Consider the following 13,467-nt stretch of genomic DNA (forward strand, 5'->3'; position numbering starts at 1 on the left):
ATTTAAAATAAACCCATTTTAAGCAGTGGGACAGTTCCAGATCATACTCTTGAAAGTTAAGTAGAATGACCTTGACAGGTCATCTAATCCATTTCTTTGCCTTCAAGCAGAAGGACACTTAAACCATCCAGGAATGCATGTGGATTTTTAATAAATACCATCTGTTGGTGACATATGCCTGTGGGATTCGTATGTGTAAATTACAATTATGAGACACTCAAAAAAAAAACAAAAAACAACTATACTTTGCCTTTGCCTTCTCTGGAAAGTGATGAATCATGTTAAACAGTGCATACTTTGTTTCTCTTTTTGAAAGGGCATCACCAATTACTTTAGCAATTGATTTGAAACAAAGCTGAAACTACCTTAATGAGACTCTCAAAATTTCTGCTTTTTAAAAACATATTCAACTATTATAAAATTTTTAGTTTTACAAAGTCTTACCTTGGACAAGGACTTGTTTTCTGCCATTATGGAAGAAGAAATGTAAGTTCATGCAAAACACTTTCTTCCCAGAACAGTATGACCTCATTTCTGACGTTATCAAAGGTGCTTCCAGAAAACACTCCACAAACCAGGGCAATGTTGGCGTTTTTTCCGTGAGAGCCAGGACCAGTGATCAATGCTCAACAAATAACAAAGCTTTTTCTAAAAGTTAAAGAGAAAGGTTTGTTTAGGATCCTAAGAGAGTACTACCAATAGGAGGGAAAAGGATGAGATCTACATCAAATCATAACACGTCAGGTACTTTACTGTTCCATTATTGTTAATAACACATGAAATTGTAAGTAATATTTGTTTTTGTTTTTGTTTTGCGGTACGCGGGCCTCTCACTGTTGTGGCCTCTCCCATTGCGGAGCACAGGCTCTGGACGCACAGGCTCAGTGGCCATGGCTCACAGGCCCAGCCGCTCCGCGGCATGTGGGATCTTCCCGGACCGGGGCACGAACCCGCGTCCCCTGCATCAGCAGGCGGACGCTCAACCACTGCGCCACCAGGGAAGCCCTGTAAGTAATATATGAAATCAGACTGAGTCCATCTAAGGATTGCAAGTCCAGACACGGATAAACACCTATTTCAGGCTTAACTCTGTGAAGGGGGTATATATGGTGACTATTCATTCCTGAAGTCGAAACAGACCAAGAAATCAGTGAAGTCAGCCCCATTCAAGTCCTTCCCACAATGCACAATGTTGCCTGAGAGAGCTCTTTAACTGGGATTTTATAAATTCAGAAAAAAAGGTTGGGGAGGGAGTTAAATGAAATTTAACGTCCCCATTCTATACAATACACTATTTATGTTTAAAATATGTGTGTTTCAAAATAAGTGTAGGCTTGTATGTGTGTATAGCTGTTTGTTTGCATATTGTGCATATATTTGTCTCCCTGAGTCTCTCTCACTATTTTTGTAAAACATCACAGTGGGAAGAGTGTTACAGACGGTTTTTCTCAGAATTCTCCAGGCCCGAAAGGCACTGTGGTACTTCATCTGTAATAGACACCAGCCACTGGAATGACTTAGCATAAATAAAATGCGATATTCAAATCAAAAAAGAAAACTTGTTTCTTTGTGCAATTTACCCCTTTCTATATAATAAAAGGAATCATATTTTCTTCAAACACTTTTCTAAATGCAATAAACAGCTCTCTCCTACTTCTGGTTGAAAGTGAAGCCAAGTTATTTCACAGTCAATAGCTCCAAGAAATAGCATTTTACATTTTTTTCCTACAAAATATATGTAATTTGTTAAGAATTAAATAATATTTTGTATACTTTGAGTTTTCCTTTATTACATGTACTACATTAAGATGTTAACAATTTATGAGAAATTTTAATTCAAATGTTGTACCTTTACCTATATTTCCCAAAGTGAACTCCACTGAATTCTAATCACGAGAAATAATTGGCAGGGTCTTTATGAAAAATACATTTGGAAAATGCTCTTATTAATATATTGAAATCCCTTAGACATGCACTCTCACGCACAAATTTATATAACCTCATATAATCCAAGATTCCCCAAATTTATTTTACCATAGACCACTCTAAGACAAATGCCATAGACTACCTTGAGGGAGACACCATTTCTACTGACTTAACTTTAAGTGGACAAGTCTACTGTTCATATAAATGAATTGCATGTAAAAGTACTAAAAAAAAAAAAAAAAACCACTCATTTATTCACAAATGGTTGTGTAAACACTCCTTCCTCCCTGGAGAACTGGAGAAACCCTTGGCCAAGGATGCCTGAGGACGTGACCCCCCTCATCGTGTACTTTCCCCCTCACGTCTCTGGCCCACACTGCTCCCCATGCCCTACCATAGCTACTTCTGTGTATCATACCTGATATGTTAATTGCAAAGAATCCTCAGACTTGAAATCTCTAATTGCCCTGAATTCAGTCTGTCTCTGAGGTACATTTTCATTAATTTAACTTAATACCAATAAGAGGAGAACAAAAAGGAATGAGGGAGAACATAGGCTGTGTTTTAGGTAAGATGCTCAGTGCAGGAGCTGTCCTGGCAAAGGAACTAGCTTTGATGCACTCAGAGACATAAAACCATGGTCTTCTTGACCAAGAAGACAAAAATATAAGTTGAGCATTTTTTCTTGTTCCAAACAGACCTTAAGTGCATCTTTTATATTTTCTTCGCACTTTTCTAAAGTATTTTCTAGCTCTGTCTGGACCTTCTAATAGTCTGAGTATATCACGGGTATATGCCACACTTCTATCTTCATCCTGTGCTCTTCTTACTAGCTTTCAAATACAAAGTTTTTAAATATCTGATCATCTGAGAGCAAACTAAACAGCCATAAGACCTCATCAAATACTGCATCTTTGCCATCTCATCAGCTCCTCTGTAATTACATCCCTCCCCTGACCATTTTTAAGTGGATCATTTCATCTTCACTAACTTCTGCAATTTTTAATGCTTACCCATCAAACTTTTTCTTAAACCTTTGGTTTTTCAGCAATATACAATTTGAATAAGTGAGCAAATAAGTAGTACTGAAGAAATAAAATCATCATCAACTCAAAAGACATTACAAAAGAAGGGAAAATGTTTCCAAACAGAACCCAGAAGGGAAGGGAAAATGTTTCCAAACAGAACCCAGAAGATTCAAAGTTAATTTTCAGGTTCTGCATCACTTCACTGTTTTATATTTTTACATGTTCTTCCAACAGATAGAACAATAAAGGGAGATAAAGCCATGGATCAATAAATAATGATTACAAAGAATTATTTCACTACATTCTAACAGGTAAGTAAATTATATCCTGAAAGTGCTTTGATTGGCTCAGATCTTCAGTGCTTTGCTAAGGAAACAATATTTTAGGTTCAAGGCTTCAAAGAGATCAAGTGACTATGGACAGCTTCCTAATCAGAAACAACATGCATAATCCAGGCCAGTCATCTCATGATTATCTACCTTTGGTCAGCGGGTTGCCTGGATAAGAGAATATGGACGAACCCCGCCAAAGAAAAATAAAATCACTATAATAAACAACTCACTGAGGAAATGTCATTTTCATACATATTTGCAGAGATTTGATTCATTGAAATTAGACGCTTCCAAAATGTTTGCACTGCCTCAAACCCAGTGGAATTTCTACATGCAAATTCCTTCTCCGAGTAAGTCATTTCCACTTCTTTCTTTGAAAAAGGTCAAATGTGGCCTCCTCCAGGAACATACTCATGACCTGCTCTCTGCCTAAAACAAGGGTTAGGGCATCTTCTTCTTGGGGGGGGCCCTTTGATGACTTGCCCCCTTTTTGCCACCCAGCTCTGGAATAGGAACTTCTATGTACCCTACACATAATTTTTGCAATGACATTTAACAGTCGTATCCTCATGACCCAATGACATATCTATTTGTATGTCATCCCCAGAAGACAGTGCTTTCCTGGATGGCAGGGCTGGGGATTTTCCCTCTGTGTTTTCAGTACATGTATTCTACAAGAAGGTTTCTCCGAAGAATTGGGAAATAAAATAAAGGCTGCCCTCTTAGACTGAGATTTAAAATCAACAAAAGATCGAAATGAATATATCTTTTTAGTTCAAAATCAGACCAATCAACTCTGAGCCTTCTCGTACATGCACATATCTGGTTGACTGAAAATTAGTTATTAATAATTTGTTGTGGGGAAATGGAGCTCTCCAGTTCTCTAAGATCATGAGAGAGTCCCATGGGGTTTTACTTTTTTGGCCACACTGCGCAGCTTGTGGGATCTTAGTTCCCAGACCAGGGATTGAACCTGGGCCCTCCACAGTGAAAGCATGGGGTTCTAACCACTGGAATGCCAGGGAATTTCCCCAGGGGTTTTAGATAGACCAAAACATTTAGGTACGCCCTGCTCTCCAGTCTACTTAGGACACTGTTGATACCATCTGAGCTTGTGGAGCAGCCTTCTGTTCCCATGCTAAGCCTGGCCACAGAAATCTTTCACCGTCAGTCTCAAGGTCTCCGCGGTTAATGTTCAGGCCATAGGCATCCCTGTGTCACACCGCCTCTTTATCCTCTTAGGAGGCTGCATAGGACCCCATCCCAGGTACCCAACATGCAACCCTGATTGTCCACCCAGGGTCCAGGGTAGAGGCCTCTCAGAACTCCTCCACCCAATCCCTCATCCTTCCTCACTCCTCTTTGTTTGTTTGGTTTGGTTTGGTTTTGGCCACACCAAGCAGCATGCGGGATCTTAGTTCCCGGACCAGGGATCGAACCCATGCCCCCTGCAGAGGAAGCATGGATTCTTAACCACTGGACCGCCAGGGAAGTCCCTCACCTCACTTTTTTTCCCTTTAGCCTGGCTCTCCCTTATCTCTCCTCAATGTGAACTTTCCCCTGGGGGAGAAGAAGTAGCATAAGGATAATTTACCTTTGGTTCTACAACGCTGGCCTCTCTTTCCTGAGGTGTAAGTGGGAAAGGAGATGTTAACAACAGATAGTTTCTTTTTATTTTCTATTAGCTCACTTGTTAAGCATCCTTCAGAGGAAAAGACTAGTCAGCCATGTCAGCAAAAACAAGGAATCACTGAGGTGAGCATTGTTAGCACTAATTCAAAACCACACCCAGGAAGAGGCAACCTTAGCTGAGCGTTTTCAGGTGTTGTAGCCCCTTTGCGGGGCTGACACATTTGTGAAGATTCACTGCATTAGGTCAACCTTCAAAGCTTCTACTTCCCGTGATTCAAGTTCCAGATTTACACCCCAAACCCTTCTAGCTATAGCTTGGCTTCCTCTGCAGTTCAGCTGATGAGGATAAAATGTGACAGGCATGCGTGAGTGCTGATTCCAGGCTGCGTGGCAGTTGTATTTTCTTATTGTGGAGTAATAAGTTGGCATTCTGATTTCATAATTCAGTCTCAGGAGCTTTGATAACGTGCACCTTTGGCTAGAGAAATGGATTCCCTATGTACGAGCTGACAATATACAGAAGGTGGAAGGCCAAATCGGGGTCATGCTACCACAGACAGCCTTGGGAGACCGCAGGGAAGTTGTCCCCCCAGCACCCGACAAGCCCCCCTAGGGTCCTCAGATGCTTTCCCTTTATCTCTTCTGCAGTCTGAATCCATACAAGGGGCTCAGTAGCTATCTGTTGAATGATTAAACATTTTCCATTTCTGTAGCATTGTTTAAGATTAAAAAACAAGTCCCAAGCATCATATTTTTTGATTCTTAAAAATACTAAGGGTACACATGAAAGTTAATATGTTCATTTTATAGGTGAAAAGAACTGTGCCATAGTGTTTTGTTGACTTGTTTGAGGTCACGATGCTAGTAACAACCAAGCCACAATACCCTCAAAAAAGTGACTGCAGATAGTTTTAACCTGGACGTATCATTAATGCCTTATTACCAAAACTATGCCACTCAAAACACATATAGATAAATAATAGTATAATAGCTAAAAGTTACGCAGCCCTTACTATGCGCAAGGTACTGTGCTAAGCAACTTACGTACATTAATGTGTTTAGTCCTATGAAGTCAGTACAAACTCCTATTCTTTCATTTTACAAGTGAGGAAAATAAACCTCAGAGAAATTATGTAGGTTGTTCAAGGTCACACGGTTAGGAAGTCGCAGAACTGGGAATTAAACCCGGACATTCAAAACCTATGGTCTTACCCTATGTTGTAGAGTAAATATATGAAAATCCTTGCCTGGTTGGATACCGTAAATCTTGGACTCTTCTGCCAGCTTGATTTGTCATGTGCAAGAGGCATCTTTTCCATTTGGTTTAGTAGCCATGTTTGAGATTTGGCGTCTGTGCTCATATCTCATCATGCTTGTACTTGGAAATCTGTCACTTCCTCCAGCCCCACCACGTCTGCCAACTTATGCTTTCGTTTTTTTTTAAATAAATTTATTTATTTTATTTATCTTATTTTTGGCTGTGTTGGGTCTTTGTTGCTGCGTGCGGGCTTTCTCTAGTTGCAGTGAGCGGGGGCTGCTCTTCGTTGTGGAGCACGGGCTCTAGGCACGTGGGCTTCAGTAGCTGTGGCTCGCGGTCTATAGAGCGCAGACATAGTAGCTGTGGCGCAGGGGCTTAGTTGCTCCGCGTCATGTGGGATCTTACCGGACCAGGGCTCGAACCCGTGTCCCCTGCATTGGCAGGCGGATTCTTAACCACTGCGCCACCAGGGAAGTCCACTTAATGCTTTCTAAGATAAGGACAATCCCCAAAATTGACACCTAAACTCCCAGTTCAAGATAACCTAAACTCCCAATTCTAGATTTCCCCAGTCTGACTCAAACTGCTTCCAAATAGGCCCAGTTATGATAGACAAAATGAGACGAATTTTTATTCTATTGAAAGACAATTCCATTGGAATACAAGCACTAAATAACGTCCCACCCCCAACATTTCTCAGATTTCAGATCAACTTAATAGACAGCAACCTGTATTTCAACAGGTATCTCACCTAACAGAATCCTTCGTGATAGTCTTGAGAGTATTCTCTCCCCAGGCCACCCACCACAAACATCCATGTTACTCTTTCATTCAATAAATACTTATTGAACCACTAATAGGTGTAAGCCACAAGCCTAAGCTGATGCCTTTGAGAAACAAGGCAAAGGCATAGCCATTGTTGTCAAACCGCTTACTATTTATTAGAGTTAGAGGATGTACAAAAAGGAGTATTAGAAGAAAAGTATTATTAGTTGCAAAAGGTATGTATTTAAAAACTGTGGAGGTTTAGAGGAGGGATTGTTTCATTTATTTTAAGGAGTCAGGAGGCCTCATAAAGAAAGTCACATTTAAGTTGGAGTTAAACAGGAGTGCCAAGGCAAGATGCTATTCCAGGTTGAGCAAACAGCAAGATCAAAGGACAGGGGCTGAGACAAAGCAGAACATTCATTTAGCTGGGCTGGAGCACTGGATGGATTGAAGGATATAGCAAGGAGTCATCTGGAAAGGTGGGTTGGGACCAGAGTATATTGCACCTTGAATGTACAGCCCTGCATTATACTCTGAAGTAACCATGGAAGGGAGTAGCGTTCTTTTTGTTACATAGCACAGTGGTTAATAGCAAGGGACACCGGAGTCAGATAAATTTCCAGCTTTACCACATAGTATTTCAGTGACTTTGAGAAAATCATTTAACCACTCTAAGTCTCAGCTTCCTCATCTGTGAAATGATAATGAATATAAGAACTACATGTCAAGGGGTTGTGATGACAATTAAAGCAGCGATTACAAAAGGATACTGGACATTGAGGTTGGCGATAGTAGGTACTAGGGAACATTATTAGTGTTAAATGAGTAAAGAAATAGTGAAAGACTTTTAAATTTCTTATAACTCACTCTGCATGCCTTGGAATAATTTCTAACTCATCTGTGTCCCTTTGACTGTGACAACGGAATTCTACATGTGTGCAGTTGAGCTTATATGGATACCTATGTCCCTTCAGCCCTTCTACCACTTCTGTGATTGCACTGGCCTTTCTGGCAGACACATCACACTGATAGTTTATATGAATCTTCTATGTAGATAAAACCTAAAGGACTTTTTCACAAATACTGTACCTGCCATGGAAGGCCTCCTGAATCCTGACCTCATGCAATTATTTTTTTTCCTAAATGTAGAAAACTTTACACCATCTCTGTTAATTTAATTTTATTAATTTCAATCAAACTTTTCCTTATAGAAATCTTTCTAAACATACTAATTTTATCTAGCATGTAACTATAAATCACCTGAAAATTTGATAAGCATTGAACTTATCGCTAAAAATATCTAACTGGGTTAGAACAAAACAGTTCTGAATTAAATAGCTTTATAGGTCCCCTCTGGTTTATTAATCCATTAATCACTACTCTTAGGCTATGATCATTCAACCAGCTAGACTTTTCTTAATATTTGTACATTCTTTTTGCTCAAAAGGCTATCTTGACACTTTGGATCATATACTCTGCCCAACTAGGATGTAATTTATCTGCCCCATTATCTATAATAAAAAGGTAAAAACTAGGGCTTCCCTGGTGGCGCAGTGGTTGAGAATCTGCCTGCCAATGCAGGGGATACGGGTTCGAGCCCTGGTCTGGGAGGATCCCACATGCCGCGGAGCAACTGGGCCCGTGAGCCACAACTGCTGAGCCTGCGCGTCTGGAGCCTGTGCTCCGCAACAAGAGAGGCCGCGACGATGAGAGGCCCGCGCACCGTGATGAAGAGTGGCCCCTGCTTGCCACAGCTAGAGAAAGCCCTCGCACAGAAACGAAGACCCAACGCAGCCAAAAATAAATAAATTTACAAAAATTGTTAAAAAAAAAAAAAAGGTAAAAACTAGATGTTGTTTCCAAGACTTGTACTTTGTTAACATGTGCTGCGTTTCTATGATCACTGTTTTCTTAACTAAACACTCCCCAATATTTGTTTTATATCTGTGCTTTTCTCAAAGTTCCCAATGTACACACAGAAGAAGGTTTGCTCACCAGGAAAGATCTGGCCAAATGTCCTTATGGGAGCTTTTCCAAGGAAGTCAGTATAGATTCTTAAATTTACACATTGCTGTGTGGGTAGGCAGCATGGAGTTGGATCAGGAGACAGTGCAAGACTTTTAGCTACATCTATTTAATATAACATGACATATGTTTATTTACAAAACCCTTTATAAGGCAGCCTGAGTAGCTTAGGTATTACATGTTATACTATTTGTAAGGCATATTTTAAGGTATTTTGCAAAGAAGAGAACATATTCTGAAGTCTTTAACTTTTATGTGGAACTATCATGGATGCAAAGGAAGAACACGACAATTAATTCTGTTTCCTAAGGTCATTTCATTCAAAGACAACAGCTGGAAATTCTGCTATTTTGAATAGGTTTTAGCAATTAACAGTATAAAAAAATTAACAGAGAATGCAAAGATTTTATTCTACCCAGCAATCAAAAGTAGTTGTTCTATCAAAAGGAGCTGAAAGAGACTTCTTTTGACCCTGACCACCAGTTCCATTTGTAGTTCATTGTCCCAAATCTCTTGTCCTAAAAAGCCTTCACAGAGCAAACACCTTAGTAGCTTGTTCTGTCACCTCTATTGCACTCTGTCCAATAAATTGTGTCGATATACTTCCTATTCTCAGGCTTTTCTTCTGACTCCACGGGATGCTGGCATCATTCCAAGCCTGCTGGGTCCCAATCCTGGTTTTATAGAAATTTTTTTAAAAAATCAATGAGAGAAAAAAATGTTTCTGGATAGCTCAGCTGACATAGCCACAGGCAGGAGCTGGCTGGCGGTATTCGGTATTATCCACATGACCAGCTAGACAGAGACTTTGTTATTTCACAGTTCACCTTGCCATCCAAGTCACTCAATTGTTGCAATCAGTGCTAGTGCTTCGGGCTGAAAATAAATAAATAACAAATGTGGGCTAGCAGAGGTTCTGGCTGGCTCTGGGAATACACATAGAACACCAGTATAGCCTGCTGGGGTCTAAATCAACTAATCAATTCTTGATTTTTTTTTCTTTTTCTTTTTTTTTTGTTTATACTTTGTCAGCTAATAGATTGTGACCCATGAAATTACTTCTTTGAAAAGGAGCTTGCTGTAGGTAATCCTCTTCTTTCTAAAAGAAAATCTACTGACTAGGGCATCATTGAGTGAGAGCCCCTAGCACGGGTTGCTGCAAGTCAAGAGGCAAAAAGGGTAGGGTTATCTAGTAAGCAACAAGAAGAGACTCCTTGCTTTGAAGTAGATGAACTCTTTAAAAGGTGTTAGAAGCTACCTTCCCATGCAATAGCCTAGGGATGATACAGTTCATCCGAAGAGCCTCATTCAGAATGGGAAAAATAAAAATACAAACCTATCCAACCTGGCATGAAAAACATAAATGGGTTTGAATAATTGAAAGCAAGAAGACGTTACCATACTGCAGCCAAAACTCAAAACAGCATGCTGGTTCCTGTTACATAGAAAAGCAATCTAGGGCATTAGCTCATGTGTCATTCTTTCTACTTTCCTTTAAGAAAACTCTAGCAAGAGGATTTGTGTTTTAAAGATCAATGCCAGATATGAGCACCATGAAGAATGAGTAGGCATATTTCTAAAATGTTGAAGAGGCAGGTTTTTAGGAGAAAATACACCTATTCCTAATTTGAAGTCCTGCCTTTCCTGTTTTGTGCCAAGTAACAGGTTTTGTCATCCATTACAGAAGCACAGGATGTTTAAATGTTAAAGGAGTGAGAGGAAAAGGAGGTTGCTAGAGGCGATTCCATTTCTATTACCTGTTTTAAAAGAAGAGCATCATTTTAATAAACGAATTAAATACCTGTTTGCATCAGCAACAGTAGCATTTCATAGCTTTGCTTCACTATCCTAACCTCTCCCCAATTAGTTCTCATTCTCTACCATTGCATTGCAGCACAACTCAGATTTGTACAAAATATAACATACATTTCCCTCATGCATGATGTCCAAGTTACAGTCAGAACTTGACAGTAGTTCAAGTCATGCAACCAAGTAGGTTTCATTTATAAATAGAAATTCTTGTCAGCTTCACAAGGTAGGAAGAAAAAATATAAAAACAAGTGGTGAAGAAATAAAGAGAGCTGATGCGTTGTCACTAGGACACACTGTTTGGAGTAAAAGGTTAATTTCATCAGCAGAAAAATTACAATCAGAGCAGAAACAGCTGTAATCAAACAGAAGTGCATAGGGGGGACAACATATATTGGAAAGCAATGGGAAACTGGATGGAACTTGGAACAACTAGCACATAAAGACCTGTTATTGAATGAGACTAGACAAGAGAATGTATGACCAATAAATTCCAATTTGATTAAGAAGGTTATAAGTATCTGGCGGAGGAGAAAGAAGACGGCTGTCTACTGATTGTGGGAGGAGAGCTTATTGATTGCCATAGCCTCTGAGCCTGTCAAATGCTCCAGGCTTAACAAAACACTCTGTCACACCTCCTTTTTCTCTCTTACATGTCAATATCCCACCCACTCCCACATTCTGTAGGCGCTTCCTCTACAAAGAGTGACTTGTCTCATTTCTGCAAGCTAAGCAGATGAAACCTGGGTGTAGAGAAGTCCACTGTGAGTGGTAAAGTAAACCAGATTTTCTCCTTTAATTAACCATTTGCTTCAATTATTTACTGAAATGGAACTGCCTCTCAACACTACCCCTAGAGCAGGAGGATGCACCTGGGCCTGGCACTACCTGGCAATGCAACTCTGGTCACTCCCTACGGTGGGCAGGTGATGTGTCCCAGTGCCGAGGTGGGGCCGTATCCAAATCACTGAAGATAGATTTCAAACCACACAGGCCTACCACACAATTGCACCCTAAGGATACGGTCCCTCCATAGGTTGATAAATCTCTCCGAGCATTTATAATTAGCTTCAACACATTCAATGTTCACCCCCACTCTAAAATGAGAAGCCATTTGAGACTGAGGTTCAAAAAAGGAGAAAATTATAAGGAAATTCATATTCACTGTGGCTTATTTTTATACTTTCAAAGGTTGAATTTATAAAATAAAAGGATCCAAAGGAGTTATTTTGCTTATTTGTTTTACAGGGTTTCTAAAATATTATGTGTTTGTTTCCTTCTTATATAAATAATGCCAAGTGAAATAAATGTGAAAGAAAAGAATATTTAGTATGAATTCAGAGATTCTTTTTCCTATTTGACATATCAGAAAAGTCACAATCTATATAAAAGAAATCCTACCGTAGGTCTTAGTTGTGGTTAATCTCATTTAATTAAGAATTTATAAGAAGGTCTATGAAATGGGGTCATTATACTTCAGACTAGGTCACATGGTTTCATAAGATGATATTTGGAAAAATACATTTTGATTAATTAATTAATTAATTTACTGGTCACTCCATGAAGCCTCAGGATTTCTGCCATGTACATAACTTCCTACGAATTCACCTTTCTTATTCTAAAGCTTAAGCCCTTTCAATGTCACCTTCAAGTAGCCTGAGAAATCTCTTATCATTGAACCACAGCAATAGTATTTGACTAGATGGGTGGATTGACATTTCCTGTTTTTGTACCAATTTTTCCATCAAAGATAGTATACTGGTGTCAGGGATGATTTAGACACAGATGTTATCTTTCTACACTGTTATGCCTCTATGATTATTTGGTATGAGCTGTAAACCAGATAACAATGGATCTAAGTTAAATATCAGTTTGTGTATCAAATGTGCACTGTGTTGTACATTCGTGTGACCTATCTAGGAAGAGAAAAGAAACTGCTAGTGAGCATTCTGTATGAATTCAGATGTGCTGACAAGACGGGGTTATATGTGCAAAAGATTTACTGAGGGGGAGCAAGATGCAGGTCTGACACCTGTGAAAAGGAAGACAAGGGAAGATGATTGGGTAGAAGGAGTTTCCAACTGCAGCACAGTTTCAAGTTTCAGCAAGGTTGATGGGGACTCCTCAAGTCAATCCACAAAAGGAGTTCTATATCTCATAGGAAGGGGCTGCCTTAGTACCCCCACTATGTCAGTCATTGGCTGGGAGCAGCCCACCAGGAAGAATGGTCTCAAGGCAAACATGATGTGGGGGCCAGAGGGGCAGCTGCTAGTGCTGTCAGTCAATTATGCTCCACCAGCTGGAGATCTGACAGTTGTATTTTCATGGCCACCATCATTAGTGTAACTTTGCAACATTTCATTTTAGCTCAGATAAAGAGATTGGCTAAATCACTGACTTCAATCCATTTAAAACATGGGTAATATCAAGGACTTATAATGGAGATTAATTTCTTTCATAAACTTTTAATAAGCACATACTATAAACTGTTTCTAAGCCAGCTGCCATGGACAGAAAAGCTATTACAACACAATACCAGCCTCAAGGAACTTGCACGTACAGTTGTACATGACAGAAGGAAAAACAGGCAATAGATGTGCATTGCTTGCTGAAACCAGATAAGATGTATTTTATCATAACATGGGAATCTTTTAACATGCTTATGATATGTTCACCCAATGAAACATTT

At 39.6% G+C, this 13,467-nt stretch overlaps 1 protein-coding gene across 3 annotated transcripts in view; it reads right to left on the reverse strand.

The window, feature by feature from the left end:
- The window catches only part of LOC307197437 (uncharacterized protein), a 231,892-nt gene that overhangs the window by 179,448 nt on the left and 38,977 nt on the right, over positions 1–13,467 (reverse strand). Inside the window, exon 3 of one of the 3 annotated variants that reach the window (XM_079943318.1) lies at positions 445–648. The exons of the other annotated variants lie outside the window; for them this stretch is intronic. Coding sequence (XP_079799444.1) covers positions 445–471 — 27 coding nt within the window. The 5' untranslated portion in view covers positions 472–648. The remainder of the gene's footprint in view (positions 1–444; positions 649–13,467) is intronic. 3 annotated transcript variants of the gene reach the window in all.

The sequence above is a fragment of the Stenella coeruleoalba genome (genome assembly GCF_951394435.1).
Source record: "Stenella coeruleoalba genome assembly, chromosome: 14".
NCBI classification, from domain to species: Eukaryota; Metazoa; Chordata; class Mammalia; order Artiodactyla; family Delphinidae; genus Stenella; species Stenella coeruleoalba.